General features: G+C 27.3%; 1 protein-coding gene across 9 annotated transcripts in view; it reads right to left on the bottom strand.

Moving 5' to 3' along the window:
- LOC109599666 (LIM/homeobox protein Lhx3) overlaps positions 1–20,330 on the bottom strand; it is a 44,894-nt gene that overhangs the window by 3,288 nt on the left and 21,276 nt on the right. For 5 of the 9 annotated variants that reach the window (XM_049966142.1, XM_049966144.1, XM_049966145.1 and 2 more), the window contains one exon: positions 48–222. In XM_049966142.1, the coding sequence (XP_049822099.1) occupies positions 48–222 (175 nt within the window). Of the gene's footprint in view, positions 1–47; positions 223–2,887; positions 3,101–20,330 lie in introns of those variants that run through there. The other 4 variants (XM_020015684.2, XM_020015685.2, XM_049966147.1 and 1 more) reach the window with 2 other exon arrangements.

Raw genomic sequence — 20,330 nt, 5'->3', positions numbered from 1 at the left:
CTTACAAGAATCGAATTAAGTAGAGATAGGTCGGATCTGATGCTTACTTGAAAAAGTCGTCCTTGCAGAAGAGCTGCCCGTTCCTGGCGAAACACTTGTCGGTCAGTTGGATCCTGCAGTCGCTGCACTGGAGGCACTTGGCGTGCCACGTCCTGTCGGCCACCTTCAGGATGAACCTGTCCAGTATCAGTTCGTGGCAGCCGCCGCATTTTGGGATAGTCGCTAAGCGAAAAGAAAAAATGAAATTAATTGACATAATTTTACGTGACACGAAGGAAAATGGCGAACTGTTTTAAAAAAAAATTAGCCAAAAAAGTGGCCAGGTTATTACTCGTGAAAAAATTGGCATTGCAATTAGTTTAATTACTTTAAACGTTCCTGAAATTATCTTAATTACTTCAAATGTTAAATTTATTTTTATATGCTATTATAATTAAATAATTTTTAAGTATTTTTTATAACTGCAAAATTTTTTAATAGTTTATGATTAATAATCCAATCTAATTAGATAATATTTTATATAATTATACAAATTAAGATATTATATTGAAAAAATAAGGAAATACACTTTAAAATTATCATTAGTTTTTTATTTTATTATATTATGTTCCAGTGGTATTAAATTCTTCTTTAGTCGCAAGAATTTAGTAATAGTATTTGAATAGTTTAAGAAATACATTTTTAGTTTATGAATTAATTAAAAATATAAAATTTCGTAATATATTTAATTCAATTGGAAAATGTGTTTATTAATTAAAAAAAATGTTAAATTACAATGTTTCATTAGATTTTCATAGTTTCATTTTCTACTCAAATAAATTATTAATTATATATCAAAATTTTAAATGTATATTTTGAACATTTTCAAGTATGTATGTAAATTTTACTTATTCCACATATTTGTAAGTAAGTAAATTTTTTATATACTTGTAAGTAAATTTTAATAAGACATTTTTTGACTCATTCTGCTAGTATTTTTGTATATACTTCATTTGTTTATATTTTTTGAAGATTTACAAGTGTGTAAGTTAATTTTACCTGTTCTTAATACTTGTAAGTAAATTTTATTAAGAAATTCTTTTAATTAATTCTGGTTTAAATTTTTACATATTTTTTTTTTACAGTTTTCTGAAAATTTTTTGATTTACGGAGATTTGGAGATTTACATGTATATAATTAAATTTTACATGTTGTATATAATAAATGTTTTAATTTACTGTGGTTTAATATAATTATTTATTATTATTTTCATATATACTTTATTCTTTAATATTTTTACAAGTATGAATGCTTATTAGTAAGTAAGTAAGTACTTGTAAGTAAATTTTATTTTAATTTACTCTTGTTTGAAGTTTAAATTTGTACTTTTTTATATTTTTTGCTAGTATCTAAGTAAATTTTACTTTCCCTACCTATTTGTACGTAAATTTTTACTAGAAAATATATTTTCTTATTTTATTTTTGTTTATATTAAAATTTTTAAATTTCTTTGGTTTCTTTCATTGATTTTTGAAATATTACTAGAATTTAATTAATTTTTTAGATAATTTTAAATTAGAATTATAAGAATATTGGTAAAACTTACTTGTTTTACATATTTGTAAGAAAATAAATTTTCTAAATTATATAGTATAGTTTAAGCAACAATTTATATTAAAGTAAATTTTTTTAAATTTATTACAATTACAAGTGTATATATAAATATTACTTGATTTATATACTTGTAAGTAAATTTTTGCTAAGAAATTCTTTTAATTTATTATGGTTTAAAGTAATTATTCATTAGTATTTTATATATACTTTATTTTTTAATATTTTTTGAAGATTTACAAGTGTGTAAGGTAATTTTATTTGTTCTAAATATTTAAAGTAAATTTTACTTAAAAGTAAAGTAAAAGTAGTTAAAATTTTTAAATATATTTTATTTTTTAATATTTTTTGATGATTTACAAGTAAAGTTTATTAGTGATAAATAGTTGTAAGTAAATTTATTCTTGTTCAAATTTTTAATTTTACTTAATTTTTTTATAATATTTTGTGCAAGTATCTAAGTAAATTTTACTTCCTCTGCATATTTGTGGGTAAATTTTTACTAGAAAATGTATTTTCTTATTTTTTTTAATTTATTCTTATGTAGATTAAAATTTTTAAATTTCTTTGGTTTTTTATTAATTTTTGAAGTATTACAAGAATTTAATTAATTTTTTAAATAACTTTTGAAGAATTATAAGAATATTAGTAAATTTTACTTGTTTTACATATTTTCAAGAAAATAATTTTTCTATATTATTCTAATTTAAGCGAAAACTTATTATTTAATATATTTTGATGGATTACAGCTGTGTAAGTAAATCTTACTTATACATACTTGTAAGTAAAATTTTGCTTACATTATTTTTAATTTATTGTTTAAAGTCAAAATTTTACATATAAGTAAACTTTAGTTGTTTTAGAAACTTGAAAGTAAATTATTTAATTTATTCCTGTTTAAAGATAACATGTTTAGATATATTCATTTCTTTAATATTTTTTAGGAATTCCAAGAGTGTAAGTAAATTTTACTTGTTTTACTTACATGTAAGTATATTTTTACGCATAAATTATATTTTTATATTTATTTGCCTATACAAAAAATATTCATAATAAAACATCAAATATGACATTCTAAATGTGCAAAATAAATAATTTAATATCTCCATTTCTACGGAAATGTTCTCGAAGGAAGTACAGTACTCATTCCTCAAGCCTGCGTATTCGCAGCCTGTATCAAACACACAAAAAGCCTTCAAAATCACACCTCACCCCTCAGCACCCCACCGCGACGCAGAAAAAACAAAACAAAACAACAAAATTCAACCACAAAAACCACCAGAAGATCACAACTTACATAGCAACATTTCGGGTATGTCATCTATGGAGATCGGTGGTACGCGAAACATGTCGATGTCCAGGCAACTTTTCTCGTCCCGTCCCGAACTGATCATCTTCCCGCCAACGAACCGCACCAAACGACCGTTCCGTCCCGAATCGCCTCGACGGCCGCCCGACACAGACTGACGCCCGATTCGGGGGTAGTGCGCCGTCGCGACACCGTCACAACTATCGACCCCCACGTGCGCGACGCCCATCCGACTCACCCCCTCGTGCGGCGTCGACGTGCGATTGGCGGACGGCACGGGGCCGCGCCACCCCCCGTTTCGTTGCCCGCCCCGGCCCTATTGTGTGTGTGTGTGTGCCGGATTCGACGGGGCTAAGCGGACGCCGGATTCGTACGGGGGTGCCGGAATCGACACCGACTCTCCATCAAATATGTACCGAAGAACGTTTCGCAAAATCTACGATCGATATGCGTTAAATATAAAACTGTTTATGTTGAATAAATAGCGGCCAACGTGCATGTGTGAACGTTCCGGATTTTGCGGGATGGAATTTGTTTTACGCCGAAATGGAGTTCGGTTTTGTAAAGCCTAACCGAATTTTTCGGGGGCTGTGAATTATTTAGCAGATTTTCAGCAGATTTTCAGATGTTCTGCAAATAAATTTTGTATGACGTTACGTTTGTTTTAAAATTGGCGATAAAATGTGCATTTTTTCATTGCAGGAATTAAATATGAGGGTTGAAAATAGTAAAAGAAAATATTGGAATTATATCAATAAACTTGAACATCTTCTTCCATCACTTATATTAATTAAATTTTTTCATCATATTAAACACACTTATTTTAAAATTTTATTTAATAATCTGAGGATTTTTATATTTATTTAGTTAATATTTATACAAAAAATAATTTTATTTAATTATTTGTAATAAAAATTTGGCTTCTTACGTTGGTGTAAATATATTATATACTGATAAAAATAGCTCAAATATTTAATATTTACAATTATATTAGGATATTTTTAATGTAGATATAATTGTTTACATTATAATTAAATTATAACTTTTATTATGAAAATTTAAATATATGTTAAACATTTAACAGTTTTTAGTGTGCCAACTCTAAAATGTTATTATTTTAATTATTTATTACTTTTTGATGAATAAAATGATTAAATTATTAATATTACAATATAAATCTTTTAAAAAAAGTATTAATTTTAATGTTTTAAATGAATAAATTATATTCGAAAACTAATCTAAAATAGATATAATAATATTAAAAAATTGCAACTGAAGACTTAGATGCTTTGTTAAAGAAGCGCTTAAAACTTAATATTTTATTTAATTTTTTATATTAATTTTAGGTAATAAACGGCAAAATAACATATTTATTAATTATCTATATCAAAAATTTAGTCACTTACATTTTAGTTTAACGTTTATTTTATGTATTGTATCTCTAGAGTTTGGTCTTTAATTAAAATTAGTAATAATAATTATAATTTTATTTTTAATTTATTGATTTATTATTTAATAATAATATTTATACCTTGGTTGGATTTTTTCTTACTGTTTTATCAACTCAAAAATATTAACATAAAATTAACAATAAAAGTATTAGTAGTTTGGATTAAAAATATTCTACCTTTAATACATATTTAGTTGGATAAATAATTTAATAAATGAGATTTATATTATTTTCTTCACATTACAAATTTATCAATTCAAATATATTATTAAAAAATTAACAAGTTATTATTTTTTATATATTTTATGTTTTATTTTTAAAATTAAAAATTTTTTTTTTTCTTCCCATAATGTATATTTATTTGAACAAATAATTTAATATATGAGATTTTTATTAATTCTATAATTTTCTTACAGATTTATCAATTCAAAAATATTATTAAAAATTTAACAAGAAAAATTATTGTTACTATTTTTTATGTATTTTAATCTTGAGTTTGGTTTATAAATAAAATATAACATTTTATTTTTAAAATTTAAAAATTTATTAATTATTTAACAATTTTCTACCCTTAATATATATTTAGTTGGATAAATAATTTAATAAATAAGATTTTTATTATTTTTTAATTTTCTTAAAGATTTGTCAAGTCAAAATTATTATTAAAAAATTAACAAGAAAAGAATTTTTACTAATTTTTATGTATTTTATGTCTCAAGTTTGGATTATAATTAAAATATAACATTTTACTTTTAAAATTTTAAAAATTATTAATTATTTAACAATTTTCTATCCTTTAATATATATTTAGTTGGATAAATAATTTAATAAATGAGATTTTTATTATTTCTTTAATTTTCTTACAGATTTATCAACTCAAAAATATTATTAAAAAATTAACAAGAAATGTATTATTACTATTTTTTATATCTCGACTGTGGATTATAATTAAAATATAAATTTTTACTTTTAAAATTTTAAAAATTATTAATTATTTAATAATTTTCTCTCCTTAATATATATTTAGTTGAACAAATAATTTAATAAATGAGATTTTTTTATTACTTTAATTTTCTTACAGATTTATCAACTCAAAAATATTATTAAAAAATTAACAAGAAAGGTATTGTTTCTATTTATTATGTAATTAAAATATAAATTTTTACTTTTAAAATTTAAAAAAATATTAATTATTTAGCAATTTTCTACCCTTAATATACATTTAGTTAGTCAAATAATTTAATATATGAGATTTTTATTATTTATTTAATTTTCTTATAGATTTATGAACTCAAAAATATTATTGAAAAATTGACAAGAAAGATATTGTTACTGTTTTTTATGATTTTTTTGTATTGTTTCTATTTTTTAAGTAATTAAAATATAAATTTTTACTTTTTTACAACCAGATTTATATTATTTCTTTAACTCTCTTATAAATTTATCTACTGAATTATATTATTGAAAAATTAATAAGAAAGATATTGTTACTGTTTTTTTTTTGTATTTCATACCTCGAGTTTGGATTATAATTAAAATATACCTTTTGTATTTTTAAAGTTTAAAAATTTATTAATTATTTAACACTTTTCTACCTTTAATGTATACTTAGTTGGATAAATAATTTAATAAACCAGATTTTTATTATTTCCTTAACTCTCTTACAGATTTATCTACTGAATTATATTATTGAAAAATTAACAAGAAAGATATTGTTACAGTTTTTTATGTATGTTACATCTCGAGTTTGGATTATAATTAAAATATACCTTTTTATTATTAAAGTTTAAAAATTTAATAATTATTTAACACTTTTCTACCTTTAATGTTGGATATAGTAGTAGTATAGTTGGATAAATAATTTAATAAACCAGATTTTTATTATTTCCTTAAGTTTATTCTAAATTTATCTACTGAGACATATTATTGAAAAATTAACAAGAAAGATATTGTTACTATTTTTTTACGTATTTTATATCTCCAGTTTGGATTATAATTAAAATGTAACTTTTTATTTTTAAAGTTTAAAAATTTATTAATTATTAAACACTTTTCCACCTTTAATGTACATTTAATTGGATAAATAATTTAATAAACCAGATTTTTATTATTTCTTTAATTCTCTTACAGATTTATCTACTGAAACATTTTATTAAAATATTAACATGAAAAGTATTGTTACTGTTTTTTATGTATTTTATTTCTTGAAGTTGGATTATAATTAAAATATAAATTTTTATTTTTAAAATTTAAAAAATTATTAATTACCTTTAATTAATAAAATAAAATTTTTATTAATTACTGATTTTATTACATTTTAGTATAAATAGAACAAATATTTAACATTTATAACAATTAAAATTTTGTAAAGTATTTTCCTTCTTTGTATTTTACAAAATTAAAATTTAATAATAGAATCATATTAATTTTTCCAGCTCCCCCTATAAAGATAAAATAAATTTAGTGCAATAATCAAAACCCGAGGAGGGAATCGGTTAAAACCGCTCGTAATTCCGTTAGTCGCATAAACGTTTCATTCCATCATACATTTTATACACAGCCGACAATTTCGCGAATAAACCGAAAGTGCACGGGTCTCGGGACCGTAACCGTTAGAAATAAAAGTCACAGTTAAGCGTCCGGAACAAAGACATTTCCTCCTTTTCATCGAAACAAAACTCCCACCCGCTCCACGCATCCCCCTTTCTCGCTACGAACATTACCGTTTCTCCCCAAGTTGTTTGTTCTCCTAGACGGAACGAAGTCTTTTACGGTCCGCGATGGCATAAAATTTTCCTCGCAACATAAACATATAATTTTTACGATTGTCAATATATTTTTATTGTCTCCGGAGGAAGTTATGGCGATTTTTATTTTCGCGCTAAAGCTGCGGACGCTGATGAGACACTCCGTGGCATACTCGCACGCCCACTCGCCGTCTCCCGACTTCCCAACCCCCGGCACAAGTTTTATCAATTGCCAACCCCGTCGTCACGTTAAAAGCCAACAATTACGCGACGTCTCGTCGCGAAATAATAAACCACCGGCCCGATATACGGGCGTTTAGCCGGCTTTATATCCGAGTGGGGAGCGGGATGCCGGGCCCAGATTAGCCACGTTAGCATCAATAATTCAGGAAGCTCGGCGGATTTTCAGGCCGTCTCGAGGCCACCGCGTCCTGAAAAATGTATGGGAAGGCTGAATGGAAAGATTCACAAAGAGAAAATACGGTGCGGGGGATTAAGGCGGGCTGCGCCCGGCAATTTTAATTTGGCTTCCAAGTTCAGATCTTTTATTAAAAAATAAGAAAAGGGAAAAAAAAATTACACACAGAAAATGGAATTATAAATATCCGTTCAAGAGGAGACATCCTGTGGTGGATTCCGCGGGCTTCTAAGGAGGCTTAATTAAATTATTAATCAAAGGGCAAATGGAACTGTTTTGGCGTTTGATCAAAGATGTTGCAAGACGACTAACCGAATTATAAGTAAATTATGAACATTTTGTTGCACAATTAATAGATTTCTCTATTATAATTTAATTATGATTTATTTTTCTGAGGAACACAGGAACTTGGAAACAATTTTATGAACGATTTTTTTGTTTAGATTTAAGTAACGATATTTTTGTTTAGATAAGTATCAATTATTAGGATTTACACTATTAAAATGTCTGGTATGTTTTTAATGAATTGACGGTTTGGCTTTTGAATATCATCACATTTTTACATTAAGTATGTTTCTGTTGACTATTAAATATCACTGAAAATTTAATTTATTTTTACAGATTTATATTTCAAATTTTTATTTATGGTAATATTTCATTTTCTAATTTAAAATAACCAAAAATAAAATATATCAAATAAAAGGATTGAATTGAATTGTCTGTTGACCGTTGAATATCACTGAAACTTTTATTTATATAAATATAATAAAAATAAATCTGAAACAATTATTTATTTCTATGGTATGTATGTTTAAATAATATATTTATATATCAAAATTAAATTGTTTATAGTCATATGTAATTTCCTATTGAAAATATCCAAAAATAAAATATTTAAATTACAAAGATTTATAATATTAAAATGTTGAGTCTGTTGACTGTTGAATGTCACTGTTGAATGTCACTGTTTCGTCTATTTTTACTGATAAATCTGAAACAATTATTTATTTATAAGATATGTACGTTTATATAATATATTTATATATCAAACTAAAATTATTTATAGTCATATTTAATTTTCTATTAAAAGTATCCGGAAATAAAATATATGTTCTTAATTAACTATCCATTGACTGTTGAATATTACTTAAAATTTCGTTTATTTTTACAAATAAAACTGAAACAATTATTTCTAAGTTATGAACGTTCGTATAATATATTTACATATAAATCTTAAATTATAGTCATATTCAACTTTATATTGAAAATAACTAAAAATAAAATATATCAATTATAAGAATATATATTAAAATGTGCCGTATGTTTTTAATCAAATTTCTGTTTACTGTTGAATATCACTGAAAATTTTATTTATTTTTACTGATAAATCTGAAACAATTATTTATTTATAAGTTATGTATAGTTCTGTAAATAATATATTTATATATCAAACTTAAATTATTTATAGCCATATCTAAAATTTTGAGTATGTTTTTAATCAACTGTGTGTTGATTGTAGAATATTACTGAAAGTTTTATTTATTTTTATAGATAAAACTGAAATTATGATTCATTTCAAAGTTAAACTTGTTTAAATAATACATTTATATTTCTAACTTAAATTAATTAGTCATATTTAATTGAAAATAACCAAAAATAAAATATATCAATTATAAAGATTTGTACTATTAAAATGTTGAGTATGTTTTTATAATATTTTTGTTGACTGTTGAATATCACTGAAAGTTGAATTTATTTTTACAGGAAAAACTGAAACAATTATTTATTTCTAATTTAAGTATATTTAACTAATATATGTATATATCAAACTTAAATTAATTATGGTTGTATTTAATTTTCAATTGAAAATAACCAAAAATATATCAATTATAATATTAAAATGTTGAGTATGTTTTTAATTAACCGTTGACTATTGAATATCGTTGAATGTATATATATTAAACTTAAATTATTTATAGTCATATTTAATTTTGTGTTGAAAATAACCAAAAATAAAATATATCAATTATAAGGATTTATAATATTAAGTTAAATGTGTTTAAATAATATATTTATATTCTAGACTTAAATTGTTTATAGTCCTATTTAATTTTTTATTGAAAATGGAAAACACCCTAAAATAAAATATATCAATTATAAGGATTTATAATATTAAAATGTTGAGTATGTTTTTAATCAACTGTCCGATGGACTGTTGAACATCACTGAAGGTTTAACTTATTTTTACAAAAAAAACTGAAACAATTATTTATTTCTAAGTTAGGTAAAAAATAAATCTGAAACAATTACTTATTTCTATGTTGTGTATGTTTAAATAATATATTTTTAATCGACTGTCTGTTGACTGTTGAATATCACTGAATATTTCATTTATTTTTCATGTAACTTTATAGGTAAAATTGAAACAATTATTTATTTCTAGTTAAATTTACAATTGTCATATTAAACATAAATTCTTAATAACCAAAAATAAAATATATTATTTATAAGGATTTATAATATTAAAATGTTAAATATCACTGAAAGACTCATTTATTTTTACAGGTAAAACTGAAACAATTTTTTAATTCTAAGATAAGTTTGTTTAAATAATATATTCATATATTAAACTTAATTTATTTATAGCCATATTTAATTTTCTATTGAAAATAATCAAATATAAAATATATCAATTATAAGGATTTATAATATTAAAATGTCTGGTATGTTTTTAATCAATTGTCTGTTTGACTGTTGAGTACCACTGAAAGATTCATTTATTTTTACAAGTAAAACTGAAAGAATTTTTTATTTCTAAGATAAGTATGTTTAAATAATATATTCATGTATTAAACTTAATTTATTTAGTCATATAACCAAAAATAAAATACATCAATTATAAGGATCTATGATATTAAAATGTCTGGTATAGTTTATAAATTAAATTTATTTTAATTTCTTAATCATAATAATTGTCTGAATTCTCTGTTCGTGATATATATAATTACATAATTACAATTATAAACTGCTTTTGTACTTATATAAAATAAATTAAATGTAATAAAATTTCTTTTGATTATTATGTGTAAAGTAATATATTAGATTTAAGTTCACACTATATAAAACTAATTAATATTATAATAAAATAAAAAATATAATAAGCAATAAGTAAGCAAATGCATGTTATGATTGACATGATAAGAATAAATGTAATAATTTTTGCACCTTATTCAAAGAAATAACAGTTATTAATACATTCTTATTATGCACAAAACAGATTAATTAACCATTCAGATTGTGGTAAATCTATTATTTTATGTGCAGTTATTAAATCTCAATAAATTAATGCACATGTTTTTCTGTGAAATCGTTGTCGATATATTAAAATCATATATATGTACATGTTTCTCGAAATAAATATGTAAATGTCAGTGAATGATTAATTGTTTATACATAAATGCACGGCAAGGTGTATAATTTAATACTTATAGAACGAGTGCATTAATTTATTGGCAAGATAAATACAAATTAATTTTGAATTGGCACAATTAAAAAGCCAATACAACAATGAAAGCCCGAATTGCATTTTAATATCGTGGAACTAACTCCATCAATTACACACATTAACGGACACAAAAAAAAATATAAAACAAAACAAAACAAAACTCCCAACCAAACAAACGGAGAGAAGTTAATTCGATAATCGTCGCGCCGATGTGACAAATTGAGTTAGTGTCGTATGCAAAAAGTACAGCATACATTTCCCGAGTAGATTGTCAACAGATGGTGCGTTTTTCTATTCCATTTGAGCATTAGCACCCCAGTTGGCCGGGTACGGACGAGACGCGACGTGGATCGGGGCCAAACTGCCAGTTGCGAGTTAAATTAGTTTTATTGCCGCAGGGGTGGCGCACCCGAAATTCGGGCTTGCGAGCGAAAAAGCGAATTTTTTTTTATGTTCGTTCATTTTTTTCCATCCTCCATCCCGGTGCGTCGCGTTTTCCGACGTTCCGTCCTCCTCTTTTTTTTATCGCTCCGGAGCGACTTCGGAACGTAATTGGGTTGCTCTCTGCGTGGATTAAAGTGCAATCGGCTGATGATTCGGCTTAATTGGGTTGCACATAAACAATTTTGAGTTTACGGTCACAAAATTCGCCTTCAATCCATTATAAGTTCATGAAAATATGAATTAGAATGAATTTTGGGGGGTGGTTACCGCCCCAGTACGGTCCTGGTTGGGGTGACGGGTTTAAATAATAAGTCGGGCAGATCGTTTACTATAATCGTGAACGATCTGACTCTATTTAAGGATTTCCATGCTCCATTTGCATCTGAAATACTAGATTATGGGTTTTGCATTTCAATGATGTTTGCTTAGATGACATTTGCGGACAATGCAGGGGGTTGTTAATATAAATCAAGTGCTATTCAATTATTGCATTAGTAAATTATAATAATATGGTTTTGTGCAAAAATTTGGCAATCAAATTAAATGAATTTTTTATCACCTTAAAGTGTTAGGTTAGGTTATGTTATTTTTTAACTCACAATCAACGACACAGATCTATGGTTTAATTTGTCGGAATTTTGGTGCCCAATTTGGGATGATGAAGAGTAGCAAATTATTAAAAATTTATGTCATAAAGTGTTAAGTTACGTTATTTTTTAAAACAAAATTAAATATTTTAATATTCTGTGACACAGGTCTAGTCATTAAACTTGTCTGAATTTTGGTGCCCAGTTTGGGATAATACAGAGTAGTAAATTATTAAAACTTTTGATCATAAAGTGTTAAGTTAGGTTAAGTTATTTTTCAAATCATAATATAAAATTAAGTATTTTAATATTTTTTATCCATACTTACAATCATTGACACAGGTCTAGTGGTTAAACTTATCTGAATTTTGGTGTCCAGTTTGGGATAATACAGAGTAGTAAATTATTAAAAATTTAGATCATAAAGTGTTAGGTTAGATTAAGTTATTTTTCAAATCATAATATAAAATTAAGTATTTTAATATTTTTTAACTATACTCACAATCCGTGACACAGGTCTAGTCATTAAACTTGTCTGAATTTTGGTGCCCAGTTTGGAATAATACAGAGTAGAAAATTATTAAAATTTAGATCATAAAGTGTTAAGTTAGTTAAGTCATTTTTCAAATCATTAATATAAAATTAAGTACTTTAATATTGTTTTAACTATACTCACAATCAGTGACACAGGTCTAGTGATTAAACTTGTCTGAATTTTGGTGCCCAGTTTGGGATAATACAGAGTAGTAAATTATTAAAACTTTTGATCATAAAGTGTTAAGTTAGGTTAAGTCATTTTTCAAATCATAATATAAAATTAAGTATTTTAATATTTTTTATCCATACTTACAATCATTGACACAGGTCTAGTGGTTAAACTTATCTGAATTTTGGTGTCCAGTTTGGGATAATACAGAGTAGTAAATTATTAAAAATTTAGATCATAAAGTGTTAGGTTAGATTAAGTTATTTTTCAAATCATAATATAAAATTAAGTATTTTAATATTTTTTAACTATACTCACAATCAGTGACACAGGTCTAGTGGTTTAACTTGTCTGAATTTTGGTGCCCAGTTTGGAATAATACAGAGTAGTAAATTATTAAAATTTAGATCATAAAGTGTTAAGTTAGTTAAGTCATTTTTCAAATCATTAATATAAAATTACGTACTTTAATATTGTTTTAACTATACTCACAATCAGTGACACAGGTCTAGTGATTAAACTTGTTTGAATTTTGGTGCCCAGTTTAGGATAATACAGAGTAGTAAATTATTAAAACTTTTGATCATAAAGTGTTAGGTTAGATTAAGTTATTTTTCAAATCATAATATAAAATTAAGTATTTTAATATTTTTTAACTATACTTACAATCCGTGACACAGGTCTAGTGATTAAACTTGTCTGAATTTTGGTGCCCAGTTTGGGATAATACAGAGTAGTAAATTATTAAAACATTTGATCATAAAGTGTTAAGTTAGGTTAAGTTATTTTTCAAATCATAATATAAAATTAAGTATTTTAATATTTTTTAACTATACTCACAATCAGTGACACAGGTCTAGTTGTTTAACTTGTCTGAATTTTGGTGCCCAGTTTGGGATAATACAGAGCAGTAAATTATTAATAATTTAGATCATAAAGTGTTAAGTTAGGTTAAGATATTTTTCAAATTATAAAATTAAGTATTTTAATATTTTTTAACTATACTTACAATCAGTGACACAGGTCTAGTGGTTAAACTTGTCTGAATCTTGGTGCCCAGTTTGGGATAATACATAGTAATAAATTATTAAAAATTTGGATCATAAAGTGTTACGTAAGGGTAGGTTATTTTTCAAACCATAATACAAAAATTAAGTATTTTAATTAAACTCACAATCAGTAACACAAATCCAATGGCTAAACTTGACTTGATTTATGGTGCACAGTTTTAGGGTAAATGATTAAAAATTCACACCATAAATTGTTAATATAGGTTAGGTTAATTGAATTCTGGCCAGATTAAATTTAAAAGATTTAAAAATAGTAGAAAAGTCACATAAATTTGCAAAGATTTGTTTTCTATATTCTATGTCAGTGAGCACATTTAATTATTCCTCCAACAAAAGTTTTTATGTTGTACTTTAACACAACTTCATAATAACTCATTAATTTATTACAACTTCCCGGATTTTATGTAGGTTATTCAAACACCCTCCATAAAAATTACCACGCAAGACAACGCGAACATTAAAACCACCTGCGGAAAAGTCGTGCCGTATTAATTCCGGGCCAGTAAAAAGTTGTTGTTGTACACCCCGCGCCGGGGCTTTTAATACGCAGCTAATTATGGCCTGAGTGTGTGTGCCTTGATCCGGCCACTTTGCAAATAAACGGGGTTAAAAGCGGGCCAGAAGCCGCATCCATGAATAAATGAGTGCGTTGCCGAGGCGCCCCCTCCCGCTTTTCCCTATCGGGGATGCAGGGACATTTACTAAATGGACTGGATTATGGCACTGTCACCCCTCTACCGGCACGGGACTTGTCTGACTAAAACCTTAACACCGACTGTTTAATGTCCGTGTGGGCTCCGGGATCTGTCACAATTTTGTTAATGGTACGGTCGTTAATCAAATATTTATCGCTCCAAAAAAATTGCCAACCTGTTATCATATTTTTATTGTCGTGGACAAATTATTGTTTGCTCTAGAGGGACGAACTATGGAGGAGGTGCCATCACACAAGGTTTTGAGGTTTTTGAAGAGTGACATTGATAAATTACTTCCATTATTACCATAAAAAATCCATGATATTTTCAAGGAACTATTAAAAAAGTTAGTCAATTTTTGAACAGTGTGCCACAAAATTAGTGTCAGAAACTACAATCAATCAGTTTCTCAATGAGCTTAGTCATCAAACAAGTAAGTCCATATAACTTACATCATTCTAAAATTGTTGAAAAATGATGAAGTTCAATGTTTTAGTGTTTCAAAGGATCATAATCTCGAAGCAGAAAAACTGGTCAACATTTTTGAAGAGTAGACCACAAATGACTTAATAATGAGCCAGACAAAACTTGAACTTTTTTTCAGCTGTCAGACAGAGGAACGAGACCGTTTGTCTCTGGACTAAAAACGCCTGAAATGTATCGGGATTAAATTAATTGTCGCCACTTAAGTATTATCCCAGTGCGTCGGGCACATTACCAGTCTGGTGTATTGAATAAATCGGCATCGCCTAATGGACGTGATTATTCGGGCGACCCTCCTCAATGCCCCCGAAGGGAAACCAGAAGATAAATGGGGTATGCACTGCTGGAAGGAGGAATTGATGTAGCAAAACAAGTGCATCCAATTCAATTAGCACGCCGGATTAACACCAATCAATATCGATGATGGATAACCACCGAATATTTGCCAACATTTCTGCGGAGGATTAAAAGTATTAACTCCGCAATGATTCAAAGTCCTCGTCCGCGTTAATACGAAAATCAATAGCGAAGGTGTGACACACTATGCCATTTGGTAAATGATGTTACACTATTGCGCATTCTAGCGTGCACTGAATGGCATAAATTAAACTCACCATCGATGTCCCTTCTGTTATTGTTACCCCGTTAATGTTCTACAACCTCTTTGAATAACTGCGTTCATATTTTATTATTCTGTTAATAATTAATGGGACCGTATCCACAATTGATCTTCCGCCTTATCTAACACGCTCAATCGATTAGATTACTAGTGGTTTTTTATGTATTCGTTGGGGAAATGCTGTTTTATTTGTCTTTGGAAGTTTTAGGACTGGATTCCAATGTTTTTGAGATTATACCTCTCAACAAATAAGCTGTTGTGAATGAAACTTTTACTTTTATTTTTAACAACCTTATTTTTAGAAGTTTCTGTTAAAAATATATATTAGTTCTTCATGTACTTCTTAGAAAAAAGCTGATTCTTTGGTTTACTTGTAAATATTTTGTACGAAGAAATTTTCAACTTTCATTCAAAGGTTTTTAGATGATATCTTTCAACTTATGAGGTATTATGGAGAAAACTCTTAGCCTTCTGATTAAAAATCTTGTTTTTAGAAGTTTCAGTTAAAATTCTATGTTGGCTCTTTATGTACTAGTTTGAAAAAAGCTGGTTGTAAATATTTTGTTATTTTATTTGTAGAAATCTTTAGATTGTATTCAAAAGTTTATTAGACGATACCCTTCAACTGAGTTGTTATGGATGAATCTCTTAGTTCTATGGTTTAGAATCTTGTTTTAAGAAGATTCAGATAAAGACCTATGTTGGTCTTCATGTACTTGTTGGAAAAAAGCTGGTTCCTTGTTTCACTTGCAAATATATTGTTTGTAGTAATTTTTAGATTGTATCAAAAGTTTTTTAGATGATATCTTTCAACTGATGAGTTGTTATGGATGAATCTCTTAGTTCTTTGGTTTAGAATCTTGTTTTTAGAAGATTCAGTTAAAAACCTACGTTGGCCTTTATGTACCTGTTGGAAAAAAGCTGGTTCCTTGTTTCACTTGTAAATATATTGTTTGTAGTAATTTTTAGATTGCTTTCAAAAGGTTTTTAGACTATATTTTTGAATTCATGAGTTGTTACGGATAAAAATCTTAGTTTTCTTGTTAAAACCATTTCTTTGACACGTATTAATGTTCACAACAGTTTTGCATAAATGTAAAAATAAATCATGACTACCATTACAAGAGGACAATTACCACAGCGTAATTGTACACTCAAGGAAATTCACTAAATCCGTTATAATTTCAATTTTAACGATGAACTGTACAGGGTAACACTTAACAGTGGTTGACCTTGAAAATGATCAGTTTCAATTATGCAACTATGAAAACGAAAGGCAAAAATTTGTGGTTATCATTAATTTATGTAATTTGCGGATTATTATGTCACGTTGCAAAGCGAAATAAATCAGTGTCAAACGTTTTTGGTGACCGTCATTCCATTAAAACTTAAGGACATGCCACAATATAGAAGAAACGAGCATTTCACTTTCAATTCAGATCACACCGACCGTTTGCAGGGCGTAAAATCGATCAACAAAACAAATCTATGATGTCAACTTCCGCACCAGACGCTCCCTGTACGCGCCACTGACTATCAACAATAAAAAATCCACGCTGCCCCGAATTGGATCGAACGTGAATTTTTTGATTTATGTAATTGTGTTAAATAGGTTAGTAGTGTCCGGATGCGTGCAATTTTATTGTAAACTCGAATTTATGTCGACGGTTCGCTGTCAAGGCTCGCAGATGTTGTCGATTGGAGGCCGGATCGAAGATTTCGACACCACTCATCCATCCACTTCCCACTCGGCCTTTGACACGGAGAAAATAGACGCGTAAACATAATTTAATACATTTGATGTTGGTGCTTCATCCCCTCAATTCATAAAGTTGTACTTCCAGAAGCTTTTTGATCTTTCAGATATTTATGACTATGAAAGTCATGAGAGGAGGTTAAATTATTAATTATTATTAATCCAACAATTAAGGATTTTCAACACCTCAATTTATAAAGTTGGACTTCCAGAAGCTTTTTTAAATCTTTCAAATATTTGACATTGTTCTAAAATTTTTTAATTGTTTAATATACTCAGGTAAGTTAGAATATGTCTTAATTATTTACTGTGATAAGTTTTTACCCAATTAGAATAAATATTCTTCGAAAATTACTGTTTCAATTTATCAAGAAGTTTATTGGACAGTTTAAGAAATTCAAAAACTTTAATTTTCAAAAGGAATAGACTAAACAATGTTATTTTTACTTAGTTTAATCTCTTTTCATGACTATAAAAGTATTTATTCAACAATTAAGGACTTCCAACACCTCAATTTATAAAATTGGATTTCCAGAAGCTTTTTACATCTTTCAAATATTTGATGTTGTTCTAAAATTGTTTAATTGTTTAAATATTCTGAAATAACTTAGAATATGTTTTAATTATTTACTGTGACAAGTTTTTACCCAGTTAGAATAAATATTCTTCGAAAATTATGGTTCCAAATTTATCAAGAAGTTTATTGGACAGTTTAAGAATTTCAAGAACTTGATTTTCAAAAGGAATGAACAAACCAAGTTATTTTTACTTAGTTTAATCTCCTTTCATGACTATGAAAATATTTATCCAACAATTAACACCTCAGTTTATAAAGTTGGACTTCCAGAAGCTTTTTTACATCTTTCAAATATTTGATATTGCTCTAAAGTTTCTTAATTGTTTCAATATACTGAAATAACTTATAAAATGTCTTAATTGTTTACTGTTATAAGTTTTTACCCAATTGGAATAAATATCCTTAAAAAATTATAGTTCCAATTTATCAAGAAATTTATTGGTCAGTTAAAGAAATTCAAGAACTTAATTGTTAAAAGGAATGGACTAAACAAAGTTATTTTTACTTAGTTTAACCCCCTTTCGTGACTATGAAAGTATTTATTCAACAATTAAGGATTTCCAATACCTCAATTTATAAATTTGGACTTCCAGAAGCTTTTTTACATCTTTCAAATATTTGATATTATCCTAAAATTTTTTGTTTAAAAATACTGAGATAAATTAGAATATGTCTTAATTATTTACTGTGATAAGTTTTTACCTAATTAAAATAAATATTCTTCGAAAATTATAGTTCCAATTTATCAAAAAGTTTATTGGACAGTTTAAGAAATTCACGAAGTTAATTTTCAGAAGGAATGTACTAAACCAAGTTATTTTTACTTAGTTTAACCATCTTTCATGACTATGAAAGTATTTATCCAACAATTAAGGATTTCCAACACCTCGATTTATAAAGTTGGACTTCCAGAAGCTTTTTTACATCTTCCAAATACGTGATATTGTTCTAAAATTTTTTAATTATTTAAATATACTCGGATAAGGTAGAATATGTCATAATTATTTCCTGTGATAAGTTTTTACCCAATTAAAATAAATATTCTTCGTAAATTGTAGTTCCAATTTGTCAAGAAATTTATTAAACAGTTTAAGAAATTGATTTTAAAAAGAAACGAACAAAACAAAGTTATTTTTTACTTAGTTTAACCTCCTTTCATGACTATGATAGTATTTATCTAACAATTAACGATTTCCTACACCTAAATTTATAAAGTTGGTCATCCAGAAGCTTTTACGTATCTTTCAAAAATTGTATAGTACTCTGAAATTTTTAATTGTTTAAGTATACTGAGATAAGTTAGAATATGTCTTAATTACTTACTGTGATAAGGTTTTATCCAATTATAATAAATATTCTTCTAAAACTTAATTTTCAAAAGGAATGAACTGAACCAAGTTATTTTTACTTAGTTTAACCTCCTTTCATAACCATGGAAGAATTTATCCAACAAGTTATAAAGTTGGAAGTTCCACAAGCTCTTTTACATCTTTCTAATATTTGATATTATTCTTTAACTGTTTAAATATACTCGGTTTATCCAATTAGAATAAATATTCTTCGAACATAGTTCCACCTTATCAAGAAGTTTATTGGGCAGTACATGAACATCATTTTTAAAAGGAAGAAAGTAAATAACTGAGATTAATTGCTTTTTGATAACTGTGAAGGAGTATATTCTACATTTAATGATTTATTTTACGAACTTATAAAACGGACCTTCATCCAAATATTTGATTTGTTTCTAGAATTTTCAAACTCTTTAACTGAAAAAGAGAAATGAACAGTGAAATGCAGCTTCTGCGGTGCCGGAAACCCTTTTCCAGCCCGTCCATATTTCACCGTTCCATTCGTTTTATGGGCGAAATTACGAAGCCGCAGCAACAACGGTCGGACGCTAATTTTTGACCGGTCCGATGATAAACGACCATCCCTCCGGTTCATTTGCTTCGCATTTCGCAACCTAGGGGGGGCCCGACTGCGGAGGAGGGGCAGATGGTCCCGAAGCCTTTCCGAAAGGCGCAGATGAGACCGGCGGCACGTGCACGACTTGACGGACTTCCCGGCACGCGACCACCATGTGGTGGACGTTCACCACCGCCGCCACCACGTCCAGTGTCCGATTTCCGGACAATTAGAACCTCCGACCCGAAATTAACGCAAGATAATCCGAACGGATGACGACCAATTCGTAGACAATCCCGCAAGCCCCAGAGCTCCGGACCAATTTTCGCCCGATCGGTCCGCGAAACCGCCAAGAAACCGCCAGGAAACGAGGTAGAAACGGCTACACGGGAACACACGGGGGTGCCATGCGAAACACAACAAAATACAAATATCGGCGGCGTGTGGAAATTACCGGTCGCTGTCTCGG

The sequence above is a fragment of the Aethina tumida genome, chromosome 4 (assembly GCF_024364675.1).
Source record: "Aethina tumida isolate Nest 87 chromosome 4, icAetTumi1.1, whole genome shotgun sequence".
In the NCBI taxonomy this organism is placed as follows: Eukaryota; Metazoa; Arthropoda; class Insecta; order Coleoptera; family Nitidulidae; genus Aethina; species Aethina tumida.
The sequence above is the reverse complement of the archived record's forward strand: the minus strand, read 5'-3'. Positions and strand labels throughout refer to the sequence as shown.